Source organism: Chiloscyllium plagiosum, chromosome 16, assembly GCF_004010195.1.
Source record: "Chiloscyllium plagiosum isolate BGI_BamShark_2017 chromosome 16, ASM401019v2, whole genome shotgun sequence".
NCBI classification, from domain to species: domain Eukaryota; kingdom Metazoa; phylum Chordata; class Chondrichthyes; order Orectolobiformes; family Hemiscylliidae; genus Chiloscyllium; species Chiloscyllium plagiosum.
In genome coordinates, this window is record NC_057725.1 from 35,641,707 (window position 1) to 35,666,331 (window position 24,625).

Genomic DNA, 24,625 nt, shown 5'->3' on the forward strand with positions numbered 1-24,625 from the left:
AAGGGGATATTACACTTTTTCAGGGGGGTTTTAAGGATCTCCTTGAAGTTTCATCTGTCCTCTTTATAACCACTTTCCCTTATATAGAAGTAGTGAGCTTGGTTTGGAGAGGTCAGATATGCAGACAATGTGTTCACCCAACGCAGCTGAACAACCTTAACCACAGCCTCAATACTGGGGATGTTGGCCTGAAAGGGGACATAGATATTGGATAGACAATCCTGCTATTGGATATGCAAAGACATCACTGTTGACATTTCTCAGTGGATGTGAGTTGTCTGCTGTAGATTGTACAGGCCTTCAATGCTTCGACAGAAAGGCAACTCTGCTGCCTCTGCTAACATAAGTTTGGTATCAAGTTTTGGGTTTTTGTCATCAAACACTCTGCTCCTCAGACAAGCAGAGACTGCCTTGCCACACAGGATTGAATTTCACCATTGATGTCTGCCCTTGATGCGTTGTCACATGATGTATAGGAATTCATTTACATGGTCTAGTATTTGATGATGTACTTGAGTTAAGATGCAGTGTTATGCAGTGGGAGTAGGCTGGAAAATGATCTATGCCTTGTTGATGTTTAGTCTAAGGCCCATTGTTTCTTTTGCTGGTATGAATGAATCATAGGTGGTTTTCAGTTCAGCTTCTGAATGTGTGCAATGCATAAAACGGTGTAATACTGACAGATAGTGATGCCTGCTCAGTACTCAGATATGAAAGAACTGCTGGCCTCTTATTTGCACCTTTCACAGAAAATATTAAGGCTTTCTTCTGTACAATTCGCCCAATCATGCTGGTCTTCAGTTTTCTTGTTTCTGGGTCTTGGGGAAAGTCCTGCTGCTGGCCTGTCAAGTGTCTGAATGTATAAGATGCAGTGGGCTTTCTCAAAGCGACCTGAAGTGCAGGCTATTTCAGTTGGAGATCTGGCACTGAGACCCCAGGCACCTTCCAAGGATTCTATCCATACATTCAGACGGCCAGCTAGCATGACTAAACACAAAATTGTTTTCTGTAGTTGTTCTTTGTCAACAATTTTGTATTTCCCACCTCAGCAGTAAATTTGTTTTCGTTTTTTGTTTCGATTCATATCCACCTTCTTTTCCCAGATTCATAACTACCCTCCCTCCAGATTGCTTTTTTTAAACTTCTTCCACACGTAGGGACATTGGGCTACAATGCTGCTGTTCTCTGATAGGCAAACTATTCATATCCACTAAAATAAAACAAAAAATAACTGCAAGTGCTGGAGATCTAAATAAAAACAGAAAATAGTAGACACTCTTCATCTGAAGAAAGGTCATTGGATCAAAAACTTTAACTCTGCGTTCTTTCCCCAGATGTTGCCAGACCTTGAGTTTCACCAGCAATTTCTGATTTTTTGTTTCGATTCATATCCACCTTCTTTTCCCAGATTCATAACTACCCTCCCTCCAGATTGCTTCCACATAATGTTTGATGTTTGTATCCTCCCCGGACTGAAAGCAATCCTTGCTCCCTGTCTCCCACTGTAATTAATTTTTGTCCAGGATCTTATTATTTTCAAATTTCATACCAGTGACTTTAACTTGTGCACTGCACAGGGAGGGGTCCTGATTCTTCAAACAACACAAAACTATCAGCAAAACCAAACAGCTACATCTTTTACAATAACATTTATAAGTTTCTGCCAGATGTTACCTGATCAAATGTCACATAATTCAAGGTCACATGATCAAAGTTCCAGGAATATATTCAACAAAAATTGGTTACCCATCTCACAGAAATTTGCTTAGTAAAGATAATTATGTATCCAGACTATGGCACAATTTACAAATCAGATTTGTTAATTGCATAATAAAAATATTGATGTGTTACTGACTATCTTAATGAAAACAAACTTATATAACTTATACCTCTCAAACACATATGGAAAGCTATAACCGAAACATTGCTTTTATAAATGTTAACTGTTCTTCTCTCGACAGAGGCTGAATGATCTGCTAATTCCTGCATTTCATTTTTGAATGTTATAAGAATTAAAGATGGCACTGATGAGTGAAGATGAAAGAAGTTCCAATTTGTCACACACCATTTGTGTGACTTCAGCTATTAATTCCATTGCCATCACCATCGGCGGTCCCTCGCAGATAAGAATAACTCTCTCCCACTCTCAGGGGGAATCTGTAGGTGGCTGTACAAACTGATACAGCCATCGCTGGGTCTGTTACACTTGGGGCAGGTGGTGGTCATTGGTGTGGCAGCATGCTCCTTTCGCCTGACTCCCGCATTTCCCTGATGGTAAATCTCAAGGTACTCCACACCTTCCCGGATGCTCCTCCTCCACTTTGGATGGTCTTAGGCCAGTGTTTCCCAGGTGCCTGTAAAAATGCCACATTTCGCCAGCAAGACCTTGAGACTTTCACTGAAGTGTTTCCTCTGTCCACCTGGTGCTCGCCTGCCGTTTCTAAACTGGGAGTAGAGCACCTGCTTGGGGAGTCTCATGCTGGTAATGAAGACAAAGTGCCCAGCCCATCGAAGCCAATCAGGGTTGGTCAGTGCCTTGACACTGAGGATGTTGGCCTGTTTGTTGACACTGGTGTTAGTGCCTCCTTCTTCCCAGCGGATTTGCAGGATCTTGCGCAGGCAGCACTGGTGGTACTGTTCCAGTGCCTTGAGGTATCTGCTGTAGACAGACCATTTCTAACAGCCATATAGGAGAGTGGAAACCACCACAGCTCTGTATATCATGCTCTTGGTGTCGGATCTGATGTCCTCGAGTACCCTTTTTCTCAGGCAGCCAAAGGCTGTGCTCGCACACTGCAGTCAATGCTGGATCTTTTTTATCGATAGCTGCTTTTGCTGACAGAACATTCCCGAGGTATTGGAAAGGTCCATGGCTGTCTGATCAGAATGGTCAAAGGGGTCGGCCATTGTTCGTTTGTTGGTCCATTCCCAGAAACAAAGGGAAAGTGGAGCAATGGGGTGGGGTCAAGGACAGTTGTTGTTCCAAGGATGATACTCGGCAAGTTAGTCTTCACAGGCTACAGGTTTAGGGAAGGAAGGATTACAATTGCAGAGTGGAGTGGGAGGGGCGCAACACTATCTGCAAGGAGTGGGGGGGGAGCTGATATAGGAAAGGAGTAATTTGGCAGGGGGGCTGGTTGTTCATGGTCAGTGGCACTTTGGCCTGATGGGGTGAAGTCAGGGAATGGGGCAGGGGGGCAGTGGAATGACCATGTCTTGCATGATACCTCATGTGGGTGAAAAATGTGGGCCAGTGATGACACCCGATGCTATGCTGAGTGGGGAAGTGGGGAGATATGAAACCCATGAGATTTATGGGATGGGCTACTAGGAAAGTGATGTGGATATTCAGGGGCTCAGGAAGATGCAGGTAGAGAGTGGAAGCTCACTGGCATGGGAATACTCACCATTGTCTTCCGTCAAGCTGGAAATCAAAAATGTGCAACCAAGGAGAAAATGGTAGAGACCATACTTGAGGTAAATGACTTGACCTTGTGAGGAAAGGCTCTGCACAAATCACCATTGAAGGTGCCTTTAAAGGGAAAGAATAGTGTACACAAACCCATGCTCTGTACATGACACAAACCCGTGGGTCCATAATTTCGATTCCCCCTTCCACATATTTCACAACCCTATCAGAGACACAGCTGAACATCTCTACGACAGCTGAACCTTTGGTGCCAGAGACTGCAGTACAGTAGAGTTGCTGCAGAAGGAGTATCAAAAGAGTCAGCATGAACAATGCCATATACCACATTGATCCTCTTACTTCTGCATGATATTGCAGGCTCCCAGCACAGGCCTCCATCTATGGAACCTTATCTGCCGCAGGAAGTGATGTCAGCTTGTGTAGCAATGCCCCTCCAACCGGCACAGAGGCTAACAAATATAGCTAAAGCAAAGGGGTGGCATAATGGCTCAGTGGTTAGCACTGCTACCTTGCAGCGCCAGGGACCCGGATTTGATTCCAGCCTCACGCGACTGTCTGCGTGCAATTTGCACATTCTCCCTGTGTCTGTGTGGATTTCCTCCCACAGTCCAAAGTTGTGCGGGTCAGGTGAATTGGCCATGATAAATTGCCCATCATGATAGGTGCATTAGTAAGGGAGTAAGTGAATGGGTCTGGGTGGGTTACTCTTCGCAAGGACTTGTTGGGCCGAGGGGCCTGTTTCCACACTGTAGGGAATCTAATCAAATAAATTTACATAAAGATACGCAATCAATCAGTTGCAAGCTTGGTCACCTGAGCCACCAAGTAACCTCAATATGTTTTCTTCCTCCTTTTCCTCTCTCTACACCTTAGTGCACTGCCTGGTTCCACAGTTGCACACCTGCTCAGCAGAGGAGCCTTTTAGTCCTGGAGATTTGATCATGCAAGCCTGGGATTACTAGTGTTTGGATATGCCAAAGGCTTGCAAGTTGACCCTTCTCAGCTTGAACCCTGGGAGGATGCCATGACATTCATAGCCCAACAACAAACTAAGTACCACTCATCATTCCACTGCAACTCTGAGTTAATCCCCATTGTTCGTCAAATTCATTGCTCACCATTTTAACCACTGACTATGACACCTTCTCTCTCCTGTGTGTTACAGCTACAGCCGACATCTTTACCACCTTAATGGAGAAACACTCAACTCCCACTGTAGCCAACCGCTAAACCCCTGAGGTTAAAAGGTCTCAGAGCAAACAATGGTACAGCTGCCTTCTGCAACCCTTACCAATACAAATATTGACCCTTCAGTGGGTATGCTAGACTGAGAGGAGATGGGAGCACAATCTGGTTAGGACCTCACTGAGACTCTTCTGCACTAGATACAGATGGATTTAGTCAAAAAGAATAAGATTCAGCCCAATATATTTTATTGCCTTAAAGAGATTTGTTGAGTGTAAGCACAACACAAGTAACCTTATCTATCAGGCAAGTTGTACATCCTGAATCATTGACATCATTTTTGAATTCCCTGATTAATTTCTAGAATGATCTATTCTTTTTCATCTTACCAAAATGTAAATTGGTCAAAAGTTAAGCAATTCTTGCTGATTTTAAGTCAGCTTAATGACCATACTAATCGGGCTTTAGAATAGCATTTGGATACTTACATGGATTAAGAGTCAGTCACTTTTATTGCAGGATGCAGATGGACAGACAAAATTGAATTCCTACTCTAGTCACCTGACCTTTTTTCTCTGGAAATGGAGTGGAAAATAATCAGGATAACTCAGAGAACTCATGCTGTTGAAAAAGAGACTGACATTTGTTTCTCCTAAAGAGAAAAGGATACTAGCGAACTACTTGGTATTCTGTTGTTGTGCTAAGGTGGCATTAGATGTTTTCCACAGATGATAAAAAGAGCATGTCATATTCACAGGATTTCTTTTAAATGTATAAGCCTATCAAAGCTGTTAATTTTACTGAAACTGCAGCTTGAAAATGAACAGTTGTTACAAAGGGATTTAACATTGTTACCCACAGGTAATTCTCAATGTTTTTGAAACCAATATTGTTGAATAGATGAGATTTACACATATTTTGCATTGTGTTACACTTTTCCCATGTATTTTTGATTTCTAGTTAATATTGTATTAATTATTAAAATTATGTTGAAAATCACATACAAATTAGACCAAAATATGCAGTTGTGATACATCAATCCACTAATAGAGCTGAACAATTAAACAGTTAAAGGAACAAGAAGCTTCCATGAACACATCCTTCATCATTGATGGGAGAACCCAGTACTTTAGTGCAAATGACAAGGCAGAAGCATTTGCAATAATTTTCAGCCAGAAATGTTGAGTAGCTAATCCATCCTTCTAGCCGTAGAGAAGAAAATTTGTGCTCCACAACTAATCATGCCTCTAGTCCACTGTTCATGTACAGATCCAATAAAGCCATCTATGAACAAAGTAGAACATTGCCGGGTATGTACAATCCTCATAAAATGATGTGGACAAAATGATTACAATAAATTGTCATCTCATCAGTCTCCTCTCAATCGTGAGAAAACAATCCTTTACAGTGCGATCAGATAGCACTTACTGATAAATAGATAGTTCATCAATATTCTTTCTGAACTCAACCAAGACTGTGCAGCTCCATACCTCATTGCAAGCTTGTTAAAGGCATGGGGAAACAGCTGAAGCTCAAAAGTACGGTGGAAGTGACGACCCTTGACATCAAAACAAGATTTCACTGTGTGTGACGTCAAGGAAGCATCAAAAAGTTGAGGTCAGTACTGATGGAGTTAAAGCGTCTACTGATTAGAATCGTGATGGGTAAAGAGGAAGATAGTTGTGGCTATTGGAACCCAGGACATCACTGGTACCTCTCGGAGTAACGGCCTGGGCCCAAACATGTTCAGCTGCTTCAACAATTACTTCCTTCCTTCATAATGTCAGAAATGGGCATGCTCACACTGATGCTTGCACAGTGTTCAATACCATTCATAATCTTTAGATGTGAAGAAGAGTATGTTCACATGAGTTTGATTAGATCAGTTAACTGGACAGCTAGTTTGTGATGCAGAGTGACACAACTGCATGGCTTCAATTCCCATAGGAAATGCTGAGGTCATCATCAAAGCCCCACCTTCTCAACCTATTTCAAGGACAGCAATTTCCCCTTCCACATGGTCAACAATGCCCTTCAGAACATCGCCTCCACTTCCCGCATCTCTGCCTTTCAACCCCACCCCTCCAACTGCAACAAGGACAGAAACCTCCTGGTCCTCACTTTCCATCCCACCAATCTCCAGATACAGCGCATCATCATCCTCCGCCATTTCCACCACCTACAGTCAGACCCTACCACCAGAGGTATATTTCCCATCCCACCCCTCTCAGCGTTCTGCAGCAACCATTCCCTCTGCGATTTCCTTGTTAGGTACACGCCCCCCACCAACCCTCCCTCTACTCCTGCCATTTTTTCTTGCCGCTGCAAGAGTTGTAAAACCTGTGCCCACATGTCCCCCCTCACCTTCATCCAAAGCCCCAAAGGATCTTTCCACATCTGACAGGGATTTTTCTGCACCTCCGAACACCTTATCTACTGTGTCCGTTGCTATCAATGTGATCTCCTCAACATCGGGGAGACAGGATGCTAACTCGCGGAACATTTCAGGGAACATCTCTGGGACACACACACCAAACAACCTCACAGCCCATTTGGCTGACCACTTCAACTCCCCCTCCCACTCCGCCAATGATATGCAAATCCTGGACCTCCTCCACCGCCAAATCCTAGCCACTCGATGCCTGGAGGAAGAACATCTCATTTTCCGCCTTGGGACCCTCCAACCACTCAGATTTAATGTTGATTTCACCAGTTTTCTTGTGGAGAGAAATTGACTGTTTTTAGTGTTTAAAGTGTGGTGCTGAAGAAGCACAGCAAGTCAGGCAGCATCCGAGGAGCAGGGGAATTGACGTTTCGGGCATAAGCCCTTCATCAGGAGTGTTGGGGGAGGAGGGAAGAGGGCTGAGAGATAAACGCGTGGGGTGGGGAGGTGGAGGTGGGACTGGGAGGAATGTAGCTGAGAATGCAATAGGTAGATGCAGGTGATATATTCGCTTGTACAATATATCACCTAAGTTAATCAGGAAAGCTTTTGATGATAGGGTAGAAATCTTAATTCATCTGTCTCTTTAGAAACTGAGATTCAATTCTTTTTTATGGGAGATTTCTTCTGCATAATACCTTTTACTAAATCATAATTCTGCTAATAAAAACAAACTTATGATTTCATGGCATATAGTGCACAGAAGAAATCTCATGTCAGTCCTGGTAAGCATTCTCTTGAAATACATTGATTTCAATCAGAATTTAGATAGTATTTTCTATTTCATAATGTGCTACTTTTGAATTCTTTGGAGGGAAAAATAAATCTGAGTACAGGCTAATGGGATGTGTGAATGTGCCTGGCCAAACAACAGCAGTACTGTGAGAGACAATTGTTAAATTAAGTGACAACATTTGTTCCTTATCTCATAGCATATTGGACATTCTGCCTCTCTTCTTGAGAACATGTAAAAATCATAATGATTTTGAACTAAATTACTTTGGAAATTTATTTTTTTACATGGTGACTGACAACAGGGTATTTTACCTGGCATGGCAATGCTTATGTTACCACTCGTAACATAAGCAACTAGGATGTAGATAACATGTTACTGAAAAATGTACATGTTTATTACAGCTTGCTGTTATATGCACATTTTCCAATCCCAGGCACATTGCAGCACTTATATTAAGCTATTATGTTATACAAGGCAATATGCTCAACAGGATCCCTCATTAAGATGAAATCTGAGATATTTATATTGTCAGGTCATGTGATAGTATCTTGAGTATGTCTCTGAAAGATAGACTGGCATACTAACCTGAGACATAATACAACTCATTCTCCAAAGATAATAACTTATCCAAAACAGATATACATTGGTGCATGTAGATAACTATACAAACAAGCAAAATAAAGTTTGCAGGATTAACATTTCAAAGTTCATTATACACTTTGGAAGTTTGATAACTCATCGTATACTCATCTGGAATGGTACATTAATCTATGGTGCTCTTGGTTGACAACTTGATTGTCTTGCTGCCAGTTGCTGCCATTCAACATCACTGCACACTCATCAAGATCAGAATGTTCTTTCTCACTCTTTTCAAGATGATTGATGTGTGGTACATTGGTTGGATTCAGCTTCTGGTCCTTTACACCATTGCACTTGATCAATAACAACTGTGTATGATCTGGGCTGGTGGCATATTTAAAGTGACTTTGCTTTCCAAGTATTTGAGTTTCTAACTAATAATCTCTGCCATTGCTTAGTGCTTGGTGGTTATCAACCTTCTCACTTATTGTGTTTCACCATCATTCTCCTCTGTCATTGAAGATGAATGTCCTATCCCCCAGGATGACAGCTGGTAGCTGGGCAAGATTGTTCACAATTGCCTTTCAAATACAGGTTGCACTGTGGATAGTAATTCCTTCTCCATATACATTGCAAGAAAATGCATCAATCCTAATGTGAAAATTTTGCTTTTTTGTTCAAGGCAATATAGCATTGATTTGATAGTACACGCCATTTATTCTGCGAGACCCTTTGAGCATGAATAGAGGTATGACAATGTGATTGGTGCTCCCCTCTTTAGTACATATGCTGAAGTAGTTTGCCAGTTATCAGACATTATCAATTCCAAGATATTGAATGAACAGAAATGAGCATCCATCGTGTTAGCACTGATTACATTCGTTGTGTCATAGGAAATAGGAAATTTAGTAAAGTAATCTATTACATGGATGTAATCTTCCCTGACACTGTAAAAAGATCAGTTGCTACTTTTTTGTCCAAGGAGTGGGTGGCAGCATGGTGGCTCAGTGGTTAGCACTGCTGCCTCACAGCACTAGGGACTTGAGTTCAATTCCACCCTCGGGCAACTATCTGTGTGAAGGTTGCACATTCTCACTGTGTCTGCATGGGTTCCCTCCAGGTGCTCCAGTTTCCTCCCACAGCCCAAACATGTGCAAGTTATGTGGATTGGCCATGCTAAATTGCTCATTGTGTGCAGGATGGGTGGATTAGACATGAGAAATGTAGGGTTATAGGGGTGGGTTTGGTTTGGGGTACACATCGGAGGGTTGGTGTTAACTCAATGGGCTGAATGGCCTACTTCTACACTGTAGAGATTCTTGTTCAGCAGAATTTCAAATACAGCACGGTTGAGACAGTTAATTTTTGTTTTTCTCTCATTTTGATATTGCTCGAAATATAGGGATAGGGTGGGGGTTGGGATGCTGTTTGGAGGGTGGAAGTGGACTTGACAGGGCAAATGGCCTGTATCCATACTCTAGGGATTCTTATCTATGAAGAATGTAATATTGTGTGAAGATAGAGGCTTCCTTCATTGCTGGTGGTGATATGTTTCACATGCTTCAGTATTTACCAGTCATTGAACATCCTGGCCAAAACAGTGACTCATGTGCTTGCTCTCTCAGGCATTTGACAGTCATGTGTCCATGGTGTTACACAAATATGATACCTTAACAAGATGTTTTTGATATTGCTGTACATTGACTTGTTGGCCTTGAAAATGACTGGTCATGATCGTCTATGCTCTGTATGGCAAAACTGAATACAGCTTCTCAGGTACACTTTTGGAATATTGTGTGTAATTCTGGTGTCCCTCTAATCGGAAGGTTGTTGTGAAACTTGAAAGGGTTCAGCGAAGCTTTACAAGGGTGTTGCCAGGGTTGAGGGTTTGAACTATTGGGAGAGACTGAATAGACTGGGGCTGTTTTCCCTGGAGTGACAAAGGCCATGGGGTGACCTTTTAGAAGTTTATAAAATCATGAGGGGCATGGATAGAGTAAATAGACAAGGTTTCTTTCCCTGGGGTGGGGGAGTCCAGAACTAGACGGCATGGGTTTAGGGTGAGATGGGAAAACGTTTAAAGGGACTTAAGGGGCAGCTTTTTCATGCACAAGGTTGTGTGAGTATAGAATGAGCTACCAGAGGAAGTAGTGGAAGCTGGTATAATTACAATATTTAAAGGGCATCTGAATAGGTATATGAATAGAAAGGATTTAGAGGGACTACATTAGTTTAGGATATCTGGTCGGCATGGACAAGTTGGATTAAAAGGTCATTATTTGTGCTGTATATCTCTATGACTCTATTTCTTTGATAGGCCATCCCTGGGTTATGATTTGTTTTCCATTATTGTAATTGCTCATTTTGCCATGTGCCAATTGCAACTTTGGCTTTATTTTCAAATTTGTCATTGACAGCATCCAAGTCAAGCAGAATATCTCAGTCTTTGTGTGATTTGCATAAGCTGCTCAATATGACAGACTTAATCATCCTCGTAACTGGCTTATATTTCACTTCAAAAATCATATCCTTACACATTGACAAGCAAATGCTGCAGAAGTAGCAGTGCACCATTTGTGGTTTGCTGCAGATCATTTCTATTATGATCTGTTCTGAAGGTGATTTTTTTTTGCCAGATAAGTATGTATGAAATCACATAATGTGAAATATCAGTTAATTACTCGTGCTGTACATTAGAAAAGATGAGTTGCGCAGACAATAGGGTTTTCCATTCAAAAGCAATAGTGTCTCAGAGATGTATGGCATGGATCAGACTCTTTGGTCCAACTTGTCCATGCCAACCAGATATTCTAATCTAATCTATTCCCATTTGCACTTGGCCCATATCCCTCTAAACTCTTCCTATTCATATACCCATCTAGAATAGAACTTTTGCCTTGCAAAAACATGCACACAGGCCTTCTTGCAATGCATCCACTTCCAGAATCATATTTTCCTGGATCAGTGCATTGCAGTAAGCAAGATTTTGCTGTCAGAAGCTCCTTGAGAAAATTAACAATACATTCCTGGTTGTCATGCTTCACATCGGCAAATTCCTTTTTGAATAAATATCTTAGTTGAGAATACATGGCGAGAGGAAGTTACAAAAATCCAATGTAACAGCGCAGATACCCTTTATTCTATAGGATCAGTATTTCTTTAACTCCTTGATCATACATGGATCAGAACAAACTCCATGCTTGGAGTAAAGAAAGGAAATCTAGTTGTTGTGGGCCTGTTACTTTGTGCTGTTAACTGTTGATTCTTGTCATCAAGTTGCTGCCATCAGTAAGTGAAGGTTGTGGTCATACCCTATCTTGTGCTCGTGGCTGTGCTCGTGATTGTGATATCATCAGCTTTACAAACACAGCAAGGGCCGTTCTGAGTGATCCTATCTATTTGCTGTTGAAATAAACTTTGGATAACTGAAAGCACAAATGGTAACTGTAAAAAATGGTAATTACTGAAAACACTAAATCCAAATGGCATCCCAAATGTTGCAGGCTGCTGGGAATGAGACAGACCAGTATCCATGCTTCACACTTAACTTTGAAAAGAATCTTGCTCTTGAAAATTTAACATTTAATTCTTCTAGCATTGGTATGGTGTATGGACACCTTTTAAGTCAAAGATTAAGGTGCCTTGGATCTAGATATACTCTTACGTGGCATCCTTCATTAAGACAAATGTGATGGGTGTTGCTCTTTCTGTATGGCAGTTGACCTTCCAAACTGTACTATTTTGTTTTATCTCGTTCAGCTCTATTTTAGGCTTTTCCTGGCTGTGTACAGTGCATTTCCTTGGAGGATCAAATAAATGGGCTTGTATTATTCTTAAGATGCAATACTGTATCACCGTTAACATTTCTGATCAATGTGGCAAGCTTTGTCAGCTACTGCATTTGCCTTCTCTTTGATTGACTCTCATCCTCAATTTGTTTGCATTTGCGCACCTTACCGTATCCCTGTAACCTTGTATTTCCCATGGTTAATCCACCTAGCCTGCACATCCCTGGACACTACAAACAATTTAGCATGGCCAATCTACTTAATCTACACACATTTGCACTGTGGGAGGAAGCAGGAGCACAGAACATTCCCTATGATGCACCACAACCAAAACTGCACTGACACATGATGCCTTTCTAAACTAAAAGCCTTTTGCCTCTTCATGGCCCATACACCTCTAATCCCTGCCTATTCATGAGTCTGTCAAGATGCCTCTTAATTGTTGCTATTGTATCTACCTCCATTATCTCCACCAGCTCCTCTGGCAGCGCATTTCAGGCTCTTGCCACCATCTGTGTAAAAACACTTGCCTCTCACATCTCCTTTAAACTTACCCCTTTCACCTTAAACCTATGTCCCCTAGTTATTGATAATTCTACCCTTGGAAAAAGACTTCAATTATCCATTCCTCTTATAATTTTGTAAACTTCTTTCAGGTCACACCTCATCCTTCAATATTCAGATGAAAACAAACCAAGCTTGTCCAATTTCTCCTCATGGCTGATGCCCTCCAAATCAGACAACATCCTGGCCAGCCATTTTTGTACTCTCCCCAAAGCCTCCACATCCTTTTGGTAGTGTGGCAATATTCCAAATGTTGCCTTACTAAAGTTTTGTACAGCTGCAACATGACATGTTCATCACCCACAATGTCCCTCTCCTTCTTGAATACCAATGTAAAGTATTCATTAAGGATCTCACCCATTTACTCTGGTTGCATACATAAATTCCCTCCTTTATCCTTAAATGGACCTGGCCTTTCCCTAGCTACCCTCATGTGTAGAAATGTTTCTTAATCTTGTTTTTGAAAGACATTTCATGGCCCCTTTCAGCCCTTCTAATTCCTTGTTGAGTTCTTTCCTGCTGTCTTTGTTTTCTTCAAGGGCTCGGTTTCCTAAACCTTACACATGCCACCTTTTTATTTTTGACTGAGCTCTCAATTTCTCTTGTGATCTAAGGTCCCCAAATCTTGCCTTTCTTATCTTTCATTTGCACAGGAATGTGCTGGTCCTGAACTCTAATCGACTGATCTATAAATGATTCCCAAATGCCAGATATGGATTTGTTTTTGAACAGTCACCCCCCCCCCCCAAACTACATTCCTCTGTTTCTGCCTAATATTGTTGGAGTTAGCCTTACCTCAGTTCAGTACTTCCACCCAAGGATAACTCATATCCTTATCCATAAGTAACTTAAATTTTACAGAATTATGGTCACTGTTCCCAAAATGCTCCTCCATTGAAACATTAAATACCTGACTGGTCTCATTCCCCAATACCAGGTCTAGTAAGGTAGCCATGCTAAATAAAAATATTCACTCACTCTGGTACTATCCTCCTGAATATTTTTATGCTTGCTAAGCACTTCTTTATCATTTTTTTAACCATGTAACAATTAGAACTTTGCATAGTTCACAAAGTGTTCTCTAACCTGGAGTACAACAGATTTGATTCAGAAAGGATTAACACCGAAGAGTGCATTAAGCTTCATTCTATATGATGTCACAACGACTTGGAAGGTGAGAAAAGCTCTGGTTCTTAAAGGAAACATCTAGATCAATCCATAATCTTAATATAGCAATATTTATCAAACCAAAGTACTTGTACTTAGTGCACTTTATTGCATGATAGCAATAAAGTGCACTATGTGTCAGACAATAGTCTCTTTTCTTTAGATTACTATATGTTTTATCCTCCATCACAGAGCACAAAACAAACTCTACAGATTCTAACCTAAGAAAGAGATAGTGGCAGTGACACTGGTAAATGATAACTAACAGTGGGCGGCATGGTGGCACAGTGGTTAGCACTGCTGCCTCACAGCGCCAGAGACCCGGGTTCAATTCCCGCCTCAGGCGACTGTGTGGAGTTTGCACATTCTCCCCGTGTCTGCGTGGGTTTCCTCCGGGTGCTCCGGTTTCCTCCCACAGTCCAAAGATGTGCAGGTCAGGTGAATTGGCCATGCTAAATTGCCCGTCGTGTTAGGTTAGGGGTATGGGTGAGTTGCGCTTCGGCGGGACGGTGTGGACATGTTGGGCCGAAGAGCCTGTTTCCACACTGTAAGTAATCTAATATAATCTAATCAGTCTGCCAAGTTCATACAAAATGATTTCAGTGGTGGGCATTGTTTCATTTTACAGCATAACCGAAGTTTGATATCAGTTTAACTGGTCTTCTCTAACTATAGTCTTAGAAATTAACTTTAATGCTTGATTTACGGTCTAATTAATGTTTCTTGCTACTGTGAGCAGTTTGAAAGTGTCTACCTCTAGATCTTTTGCTCCTCAAACCTTTGTAGACTATTATTCAAGAGATACATGACCTCTCTATATTTCTTACCGAAATGGGCCACTCCACAATTTACTACATTTTTAATTAATTTGTCAATGACATATTCTGTGATTCAGGACTCAAGTATGAAGGACTTGCAATAATACTGATGAGGCCGGAGAGAACATCTAAACTACGATTGGCTCTATCCTTTCCAACAAATTCTCAATTAAATTCTCTTAGGAACACAACTCTGGAAGGATAATCATTTGTGACTACTGGCAAGAGTAGTTCCTTTTACTGGAAATAATGCACATTACAAAGTAATCATTGATAATCAAGAAGTGCTCACAAATGTGATTTCCAAGAACAAGCACAGAGCTGATTCGTGCTGTCCATTGCACCAGACAAATTGCCTCCAGTCTGGTGTTTACAATCCATTATGTCTTATTGATTAAAACTGATTAATAGGGAAGACCCTTTATTTTGCTAGGTCATTAGGTAGTCTAATACATGTGACATGAATGCCCTCCAATTGCATTATTTCCCCAAAGGATCTTTAACTACACTGAAATAAGTTTAAAACATGTAAATTACAGAACATAGCTAGGCACTGCCAGTTTTTCCAAAATTCCTTAGGCTTTTGAAAATGAAGAAATGTAACATTGCTACTCAATGAAGGAGGATGAGAGAAAACAGAAATCCACAAGCCACTGAGCCTGATGTCAGTCATCAGGTAAATACTGGAATTCATTTTTAAGGAAATCTTAACAACTCGCTTAGAAAATCATAATATGATCAAAAGGAATCAATATAGTTTTAGGAAAGGTGAAATCACATTTGACAAATTTATTAATTATTTTTGATCCGGTAACTACTAATGTGGGTGTGGTGCTGCAAAAGCACAGCAGGTCAGGCAGCTTCTGAGGAGCAGGAGAATCGATGTTTCTGGCAAAAGTCCTTCATGAGGAATGAAGGGCTCTAATCACTCTCGACTCTCATCTCCAGCATCTGCTATCCTCATTTTCGCCTAATTAGCAATGTGCTCCAGTTAAAGAATTCAACTCAATGATATCTGTGTTATTTTAAAATAATAGCTACAACTAGATATGAACTAATGCTGGAGATTGTCCTCTGCTTTCAAAACCAACAGTAACTTGCTCCTTTGAACCTACCTCTAACCTCTCTAACCTTACAAATTCCTGGTCCATTCCCTCTCCACAAAAAAAATGCAGTTATTTCTGAAAGCCGTGCCCATTGTTTTTGCAATGCCTATTTGAAAGCCTCTAATCCAATTTTTATGTCTTCAATAGCACTTCTCAGTCAGATACAAATGTGGTATTTACACTCTGGAAGTGTAGGTGTATTAGCCAAACCAGTATTATTGTGAGCATAAGGATTGCTTTCCATAGATTTTAGGGCCATTTTTTTGTATTTAAGCATCTTGCTCAATTTGTGCATGATGTAAATGTAATTTTTGCAATATTGATAGAATTGATGATCTTTCTGTTTCTGCATATTATTTTGTTTGTGTACAAATTAGTCACTTAGCTGCACTATCTTTCCGTCTCTTAAAGAGATGTAAGAATACAATGGTCACAACATATATTCTCAAGCAAGTGACTTATCAGCTTTAGAATGAATTATTAGGCTTGGCTTACACAAATTCATTCTGGATCCATTAGCTCCTAGCCACATAGGGCAAACTGTTAAACCAAATTTAGCTAATCACGTTTGTATTATTAAATACAAACATGTAATAGATATTGTCATTCACTGTTTGACCTCAATCTCCTCTCCACATAGTACATGCATGTATACTTTTCTATCATTTTGCATTTATTTGTAACCTAACAAGATAGAAAGTAGAGTATATATGTACTTTTTGATTGTTTTCTGTACTTCAGTTTCTTAGTCATTGCTAATCTGCTGACTTGCTATAGAACATAAGAGTAAGTGCCTCACTTTAGTACCTATTTGAACAGGGGAGAGGTCATCTTGGTAGTTTGACTAATTAGAATGACTACTTCAGCTCAGCAGAAGAAAGAACCCCTTACAATAAGAGGTAACTGCAAATAGGCAGTGGTAAAAAAATAGTGTAGCGATAACTATTACTAGACTAATAATCCAGAAGCGCAGACTAATTCTCTGTAGTCAAAGGATCAATCTTAGCAGGGTAGCTAGTGCAATTTAAATTTAAACAAATAAATCTAGAACATAAAGTTAGTTTCAGTAATGGTGACATGAACCACCATCTTTTATCATAAAAACCCATTTCATCCACTCATGTCCTTTCAGATGAAAATCTGCTATCCTTGCCTCGAGAGTTGGATAGAGCTCTCAAAGATAGTGGAATCAAGGGTTATGGAGATAAGGCAGGAAGAGGATACTGATTAGGAATGATCAGCCATGATCATATTGAATGGCGGTGCAGGCTCGAAGGGCTGAATGGCCTACTCCTGCACCTATTGTCTATTGTCTGGCCTCCATGTGACTTCAGACCCACATCAATGTGGTTGATTTTTAGCTGCCTTCAGAAACGGCCTGGCATGTTACTCAGTTCAAGAATAATTTAGGGTAGGTAACAAGCACTGGCCTTGACAGTGAAACTTATGTCCCACAAAAAAAAATTAAAGCACATTTCATTCAATTTTACAGGCTGTATATATGTTCTGTAGTGAGATACCTGGTTCAAAATCAATGCAAAGAAAATGCACACGAAAAACTAAAATTTCTTCCTTAAAAATGATGAATCATAGCTCAAAAATATGACATTAGATGTAGGAGCATTCTCAGAGCACAACAAATGAAGACATTCCAAACAGTCCAGATGTCTTATTTTATTGTGTGCCATTGTAAGTGTCAAGGTACATTGATAGAATTTCCTTCAATCTCATGTCTACATTCCAGCATCATGAACATCTCAGTGTGAGGTCAAGACTAGTTGAAAATGAGGTTGCTGCAATCAATACTGAACATTTCTAACAGCTATCAGAAAGCAAGACTGCACTTAGCTATACTTTTTGAAAGCAATTGCAGACTGCAACTGATATGATATCTGGGAGGCCAGATATCTATGTAGATCTGTCATAAGAAACAGTTCCTTAAATTTTTTTGTTCCATTTCTGAAAATAAAAGTCAAATTAACTCCTCCCTACAATATCAATAAATGAGCTATGATTTATATGATTTATAAGAGAACCATTTTAGTTGTAGGGTTCAGGAAACATGTACAACTGAACCTGTGGGCTCTATATTGTCTGGTGATAGCTCTATCTTTTATATTTAATAAGAGCCATAACTGGATTCTGTCACAGGTTCAATAGAATCTTAAAGAGTTACAGGCGATCTGAATGTGACCACCACCTTCTTGCATGCAGTACCTCTCCTTATTAAAGGAAACATATGAACATATGAATAAATGAACCTATTAATTAGGAGCAGGATGAAGCCTTTTGACCTCTTTAACTTGCTCCACTGTTAAATAAAATGATGGTTTATCTGTTTGTGGTAATATTTGCCTGTCTCTAATTCTACCTGAAAAGCATTCAATGATCTTACTTGCACCTGGGGAAGAGAGCTAGAAACAATTCCTCCTCATCACCGTCTTATTTTAAATTGTGTCCTAGTTTCTCCGACAAGGTGAAACATCCTTTCACGTAGCCACTTTGTCAAGTCCACTCCTGCCACATCCAATCATAAATGGTGGTGGACAATTATAAAACTCACTGGAGGAGGGTGCCCTATAAATGTCCCCAGCTTCAGTGGTGGAAGAAACCCACATATCAGTACAAAAGTAAGGTTGAAGAATTGGCAACAATCTTCAGCCAGCAGTGCCAAGCGGATAATCTATTTTGTTTCTCCTAGTGGTCTCCAGCATCACCAATCTTCAGCCAATTTGCTTTACTGTACGCGATATCAAGAAACAGTTGGAGGCACTGGATACTGCAAAGGCTATGATCCCGACAACATTCTGGCAATAGTACTGAAGACTTGTGTTCCAGAACTTGCCACACCCCTGGTCAAGCTGTTCCAGTATATAGTTACAACATCAGTAACTACCCACTAATGTCGAAAATTGCCCAGGCATGTCATGTACACAGAAGCAGGACAAATCCAACCCAACCACTTACTGCCCAATAGCCTGTTCTCAATCATCAGTAAAATGGTGGAGTGTCATCTACAGTATTATCAAGCAGCGCCTGCTCAGCAATAACCTGCTCAGTGACAACCAATTTGGGTTCTGCCAGGATCGCTCAATTCCTGATCTCATTCCAGCTTTAGTCCAAACATAGACACAAGAGCTGAATTACAAAGGAGATGTGAAAAACAGCCCTTGCCATAAATGGGACATTCAACTGGCTAAGCCCTAGCAAAACTGAAGTCAATGGGAATCAGGGAGCAAACTCTCCAATGATTGGAGTCAAACCTGATACATAGGAAGTTGGTAGTGGTTGTCGAACATGAGTCATCTCAGGTCCAGGACATCTCAGCAGGAGTTCCTCAGGTTAGTGTCCAAGGCCCAACCATCTACAACTGCTTCAATGACCTTTTCTCCATCATAAGGTCAGAAGTGGGGAAGTTTGCCAATGATTACAATGTTCAGCACCATTCATGACTTGTCAGATACTGAAGCAGTTCATATTCAAATGCAACAAGACCTGGACAATACACAGGCTTTACCCAAAAAGTGGCAAATAACATCAATGCCACACAAACATCAGGCAATAACAATATCCTATAAGAGATAAATCTAACCACGTTCCCTCAATATTCAATGGCTATTACTGAATCCTCCACTATCAACATCCCAGGGATTACCATTGACCAGAAACTCAACTGGACTCACCATATAAATACAATGGCTACAAGAGCAGACCAGAGGTGTGGAATAATCCTGACTCCCCAAAGCCTGTCCACCATCTACAAGGCAGAAGTCAGGAGTCTGATAGAATACTCCCCAGATATCTGGATGCATGCATCACCAACAATGCTCAAGAAGCTTGACACCATCGGAAAAAGCAGCCCACTTTATTGGCACCATATATCCACAAGCATCCACTCCCACCACCATTGGCGGTCAACAGCAATAAAGAATACTATCTACAAGCTGCACTGCAAAAAATAGCCAAAGATCCTCAGAAAGCACCTTCTAAATCCACGACCATTGCCATCTAGAAGGACAAGGGAAACAGACATATGGGTACACCACCACATCTACAAGTTTCCCTCTAAGCCACACAACATCTTGATTTGGAAATATATCACTATTCCTTCAGTGCCACTGGGTCATAATCCTGAGACTCCTTCCCTAATAGCACGGTAAGTCTTTCTACAGCACATGGACTGCAACGATTCAAGGCAGCAACTCCACCTTCTCAAGGGCGGCTAGGATCGGGCCATAAATGATGACAGCCAGTGATGCCCACATCCCACAAGAGAATAAAAATAAACTCTCATGATTTTGGAAGTTTCTCAGATCTCCGCTTAGCATTCTTCCCTTTATGGAGGACAGTCCCAAGTTGCAATTATTTTGGTAAATAGCTTCTCTCCAATGTATTCACATCCTTAATCTCATGGGTGGACCAGACATTTACACAATACTCCAGCTGGATCTAACAGTTGTCTTGTATAAGTTCAGCCTACCCTCCTGGCATATGTACTGTATGCCCCTATTAATAAAGCCCAGGATACTACATACTTTATTAACTGATCTCTCCACTTGTCGTCTCACCTTAGGTAGTGTGCTCTCTATTTTATGTTGTCTGTCCACATTCTTCTAAATTGAATTTCATCTGTCCACTGTCCTTTAGGAGTTCTACACTCAGTTTGCAATGCTTCCAAGTTCCATCTCATCTGCAAGTTTTGAAATTGCTCCCTGCACACCAAGATCAAATCATTACTATACCTCAGGAAAACCAAGTGTCCCAATACAAATCCTGAGTAACCCTATTACAAATCCTTCTTCAGCCTGAAAACTATCCATTAACCATTATTCTGTGTCCTGTTACTCAGCCAGCTTTGTATCCATGTTACTACAGCCACGAGTTCTCACTTCCCTCACATGTTTGTTGCGTGGCAATGCACTGAAGTGCCTTTTGAAACTCCATGTCCACCACATCAACCATAATCGACCGTTTTTGTTATCTCTTCAAACAATTCCAGCAAGTTAATCCAAAAAGATTTCCTCTTTAGAAATCCAAGCTGGTTCTTGTTAAATAACATTACTTTTCTTGTGTGACTACTAATTCTATTTGGAACATTTATTTGGAGAATTCTAACATGCGTTTCCAACAAAGTTAAACTGAGTACTAATTGCTGGACTTATCCTTAAAACCTTTTGCAAACAAGAACACAATATATGCATCTCCTATGTCGAGGAAAGACTGAAAGAATGTGGCCTGTACCCCTACAATTCCCACTGGCACTTCCTTCAATATTCTTGGTTGCATCTCACCTCGTCCAAATGCCTTGTAAAATTTAAGTATCAATAGCCCAACTAACATTTCATCTTGATCAATGTCAAATCCTTCTAGTGACAGGGCTTTCTCCTCTGTCACCATGGCCTGGGTAGCTTCTACCTCCTTGGTAAAGTCAGATGCAAAGTATTCATTTAATGTCTCTTGCTTCCACGCGTAAGTTGAATTTTATGGTCTCTACTCGGCCCCCCACTTCCTTTTGCCATTTATGTGCTTATAGAAGACTGTGGGATTCTCTTTTCATTGGACACACGTGTTTTCTCAGAAGCTGTTTTTGCTTCTCTATTATACTTTCTTCACCTCCCCTCTGAAACTCAGTATTCCTCTTGATTCTCAGTTGTGTTTTTTACCTAACATCTATTATGACACACCTTTTCTTCTTTATATTAACATCTATATCTGTTTTCATCCAGGAATTCTCTTGTGGAAATATAGCCAAATAATCTCCTCCTTGAAGGCAGCCCTTTGTCCAAGTACAGTTTTTCCCCACCAATCTTTTGTTCCATTCTATCTGGTCCAGCTTGGTTCGTGACCCGTTAAAGTCAGCCCTTCTCCAGTTAATCATCCTTATCATGGATTGCCTATTAACCTTTCTTATCATTATCCTAAATTTTATGATCATTGCTATGTCATTTTCACAGCATGTTTTCCTGCCAATTTTCACGCATTACCAATTTGTCCCCTCATCTAAGTAGTTGATATGAAGTGTAATATATTAAAGGCCCTGCTGAGACACCTGTAGGATGCCACTCATCTCATCCTGCCTATCTGAAACAGGCATATTTAAGTCAACTCCATTTTCCACCAGCCAGCCAATCTTCTACCTTTGGTAGTGTCTGTTTTTGACAATGACCATTTCTGTGGAATCTTTTCAAGTGCTAAGTGCATTATTTTAACAGGCTCCCTCTTATCTCGACCACATGCTGCTTCGTCAAAGAATCCTAATTAATTTATTATTTTCATAAATGTCTCTGACTCTTCTTCATTAGATTGAGGTTTGCCAAGTGTTCAGTTCTAGTGTCCTCAATGATCGATTCCCATGATAGACATCAAGCTGACTCACCAATAATTTCCTCTTTTCTACCTTGCTCCCTTGTTTGCTAGAGTGATTATATTTGCTCTTTTCCAGTCTAATGGAATCTTTCCAGAATCTAATGAATTTTGGAAAATTAGCACCAACGCATTTACTACTTCATTAGTCACCTCTTTTAAGACTGTAGGATGAAGCCCATCAGGACCTGAAGACTTATGTACCCACAACTTTGGTCAGTACTGCTTCTCTTGTTATTATAGTTTCAACAGGTTTATCTCTTCTTTTACCCTCTAGTTACATAGATATCACTGGAATATTTTGTATCTTCTATAGAGTGGACAGAAGCAAATTATTTACTTAATATTCTTTCATACCTACTATTAATTCACCATTAATATGTTCTACAGGACCAAATTCTTTCCTATTGAAATACCTACAGTTACTCTTGCTATCTGTTTGTGCATTTTTAGTTAACTTATTCTCATGCTCTCAATAATTAGATCTCACTAACCTTTTAGTCATTCTCAGCTGTTCTTTGTATTCTGATCAGACATCTGACTTGCCACTCTTCATGGTACAATTAAGTGCTTTGGTTTGTCCTTGCATTTCATGCTTTCCTTAACTTCTCTAGTTAACCACAGATGGTGAATCCTCCCCTTGGAATTTCTCTTTATAGTACAAAAGTATTTATTCTGAGCATCTGAAAAATGCCTTCAAATTTCTGACACTGCTTCTCTACTATTCCATCTATCAGCATATTAGTCCAATTCATTTTGGCTATCTCAGCTTTCATATAGATGCCATTTATTAATTTTAAAATATCAGGCTTAAACCCATTGTTTTTCCTTCCAAGCTGCATGTAAAATTCATATTATAATCAATGTTACCCACAGCTGCCTTTACACAACTCGTTGAGTCATGATCTTAATATCAGCCTCAATTCTGTTTGGAAATTTGAAAATTCCATGTGTTTATGTGGACCCAACCCACCCAGAGGTCACCAAAGTTTCTAGCGAATTGATCTAATTGCATAAATCAGACTCCCTTCCAGTGTGGGTCCTGCTGAGAGACCAATGGCAGGAATATAAGTGGCACCAATGGAGATGCCATTACAGCAAGAGCAACAACAGTGGCAATGTCCATGTCCATGAAGTGGCTACAATGAATTGCCCTCATCTTGAGGAGAAATTATTATAATAGTTTGCTACTTAGCAAAAGCACCTACATGATGGGCTGAAATCTTCTGAAACCATGGAAACAGTGTAAGGGGCAAGGTCAGAGCAAAACTTCAAAATATTGTGCAAACTAACTACTCAACAGTCCTGCCTCAGACCTATTATGCGAGAGATGGTGACAATACAATACAGGTTACCTACCAGGCCTTTGGTGCATATCCAATTAGGCCCATTAATGGGTTGACAGGAGACATTTTTGGCAGGGAGCATTTAACAAGAGTTGGTTGCCCAATGGTAAACAATAACTCCTTTCACTCATCCTTACCCAAACTCAGATATAGCAGCACTTGACACATTATGGAACATAGGCACCATCAAAAAAATTGGAAAATAATTCCATAGCGGAGGCTAATTTCTCCATTAGGTGCCCTAATTGCCTAGTCACCACTGTCGAAAAGTGTGGCGCTGAAAAAGCACAGCATTTCAGGCAGCATCCAAGGAGCAGGACAGTCAACATTTTGGGCATAAGCCCTTCATCAAGAATGACCAGCACCACACTTTGCGACTTTGATCTCCAGTATCTGCAGTCCTCACTTTCCCCTAGTCACCACTGTTGTGGAGGCAGTCATAACTATTGGAAGCCCGCCTCCAGGAAAGGCACATGGAGGCAGAACCACATCATAGAGCCAACCCAACATTAGTCATTTTCCACACTTTCTCCTGGCCTCCAAAGTCACCTTAACAGAGCTGGAAAAATTCAGCAAATAGTTTTTTCACATGTCCAATGAAAACAATTGCAGAAGATCCTTCCTTACCTTGGCAATGATGTGACACAAGTGAGCACCTTCTTGTGTCAAGCTAATGAGGCTACTGACAGCTATCTCAATATTATATATGCTGGTTGCTGAATCTAATTGCATCACCAGATCCTGTAAAACAAGAGATATATGCGAATAAATATCACTTGTCTAAGTAATGATGTAATATCAACATGCAACTTTGAGCTGTGTATAAATTCCAAAAGAAGACAACATTTGTTCTGTTTAATTGCTGTGTTGACACCTAGAAAAGACCACATTAAGCAAAGTGATGTTTATTTCCCGTAAGGAAACAAATACTTGGTAACATTACTGATGCTTTAGAAGTTGACTGCTTTCATGACCATATTTTCACAATATTGTTTCACAACAATATAATAAACAAGATCAAAATTCAAATTCATTAAAAGAAACAGGCAAGTGCTTTATTAAATTCTGGATCAATCTCATTAACAGCAGTAAAGGGAGAA

The 24,625-nt window shown here is 40.4% G+C and overlaps 1 protein-coding gene across 1 annotated transcript in view; it reads right to left on the bottom strand.

The window, feature by feature from the left end:
• LOC122558091 (protein inscuteable homolog) overlaps positions 1 to 24,625 on the bottom strand; it is a 210,670-nt gene that overhangs the window by 141,316 nt on the left and 44,729 nt on the right. Inside the window, exon 5 of the mRNA XM_043706410.1 lies at positions 24,153 to 24,266. Coding sequence (XP_043562345.1) covers positions 24,153 to 24,266 — 114 coding nt within the window. The remainder of the gene's footprint in view (positions 1 to 24,152; positions 24,267 to 24,625) is intronic.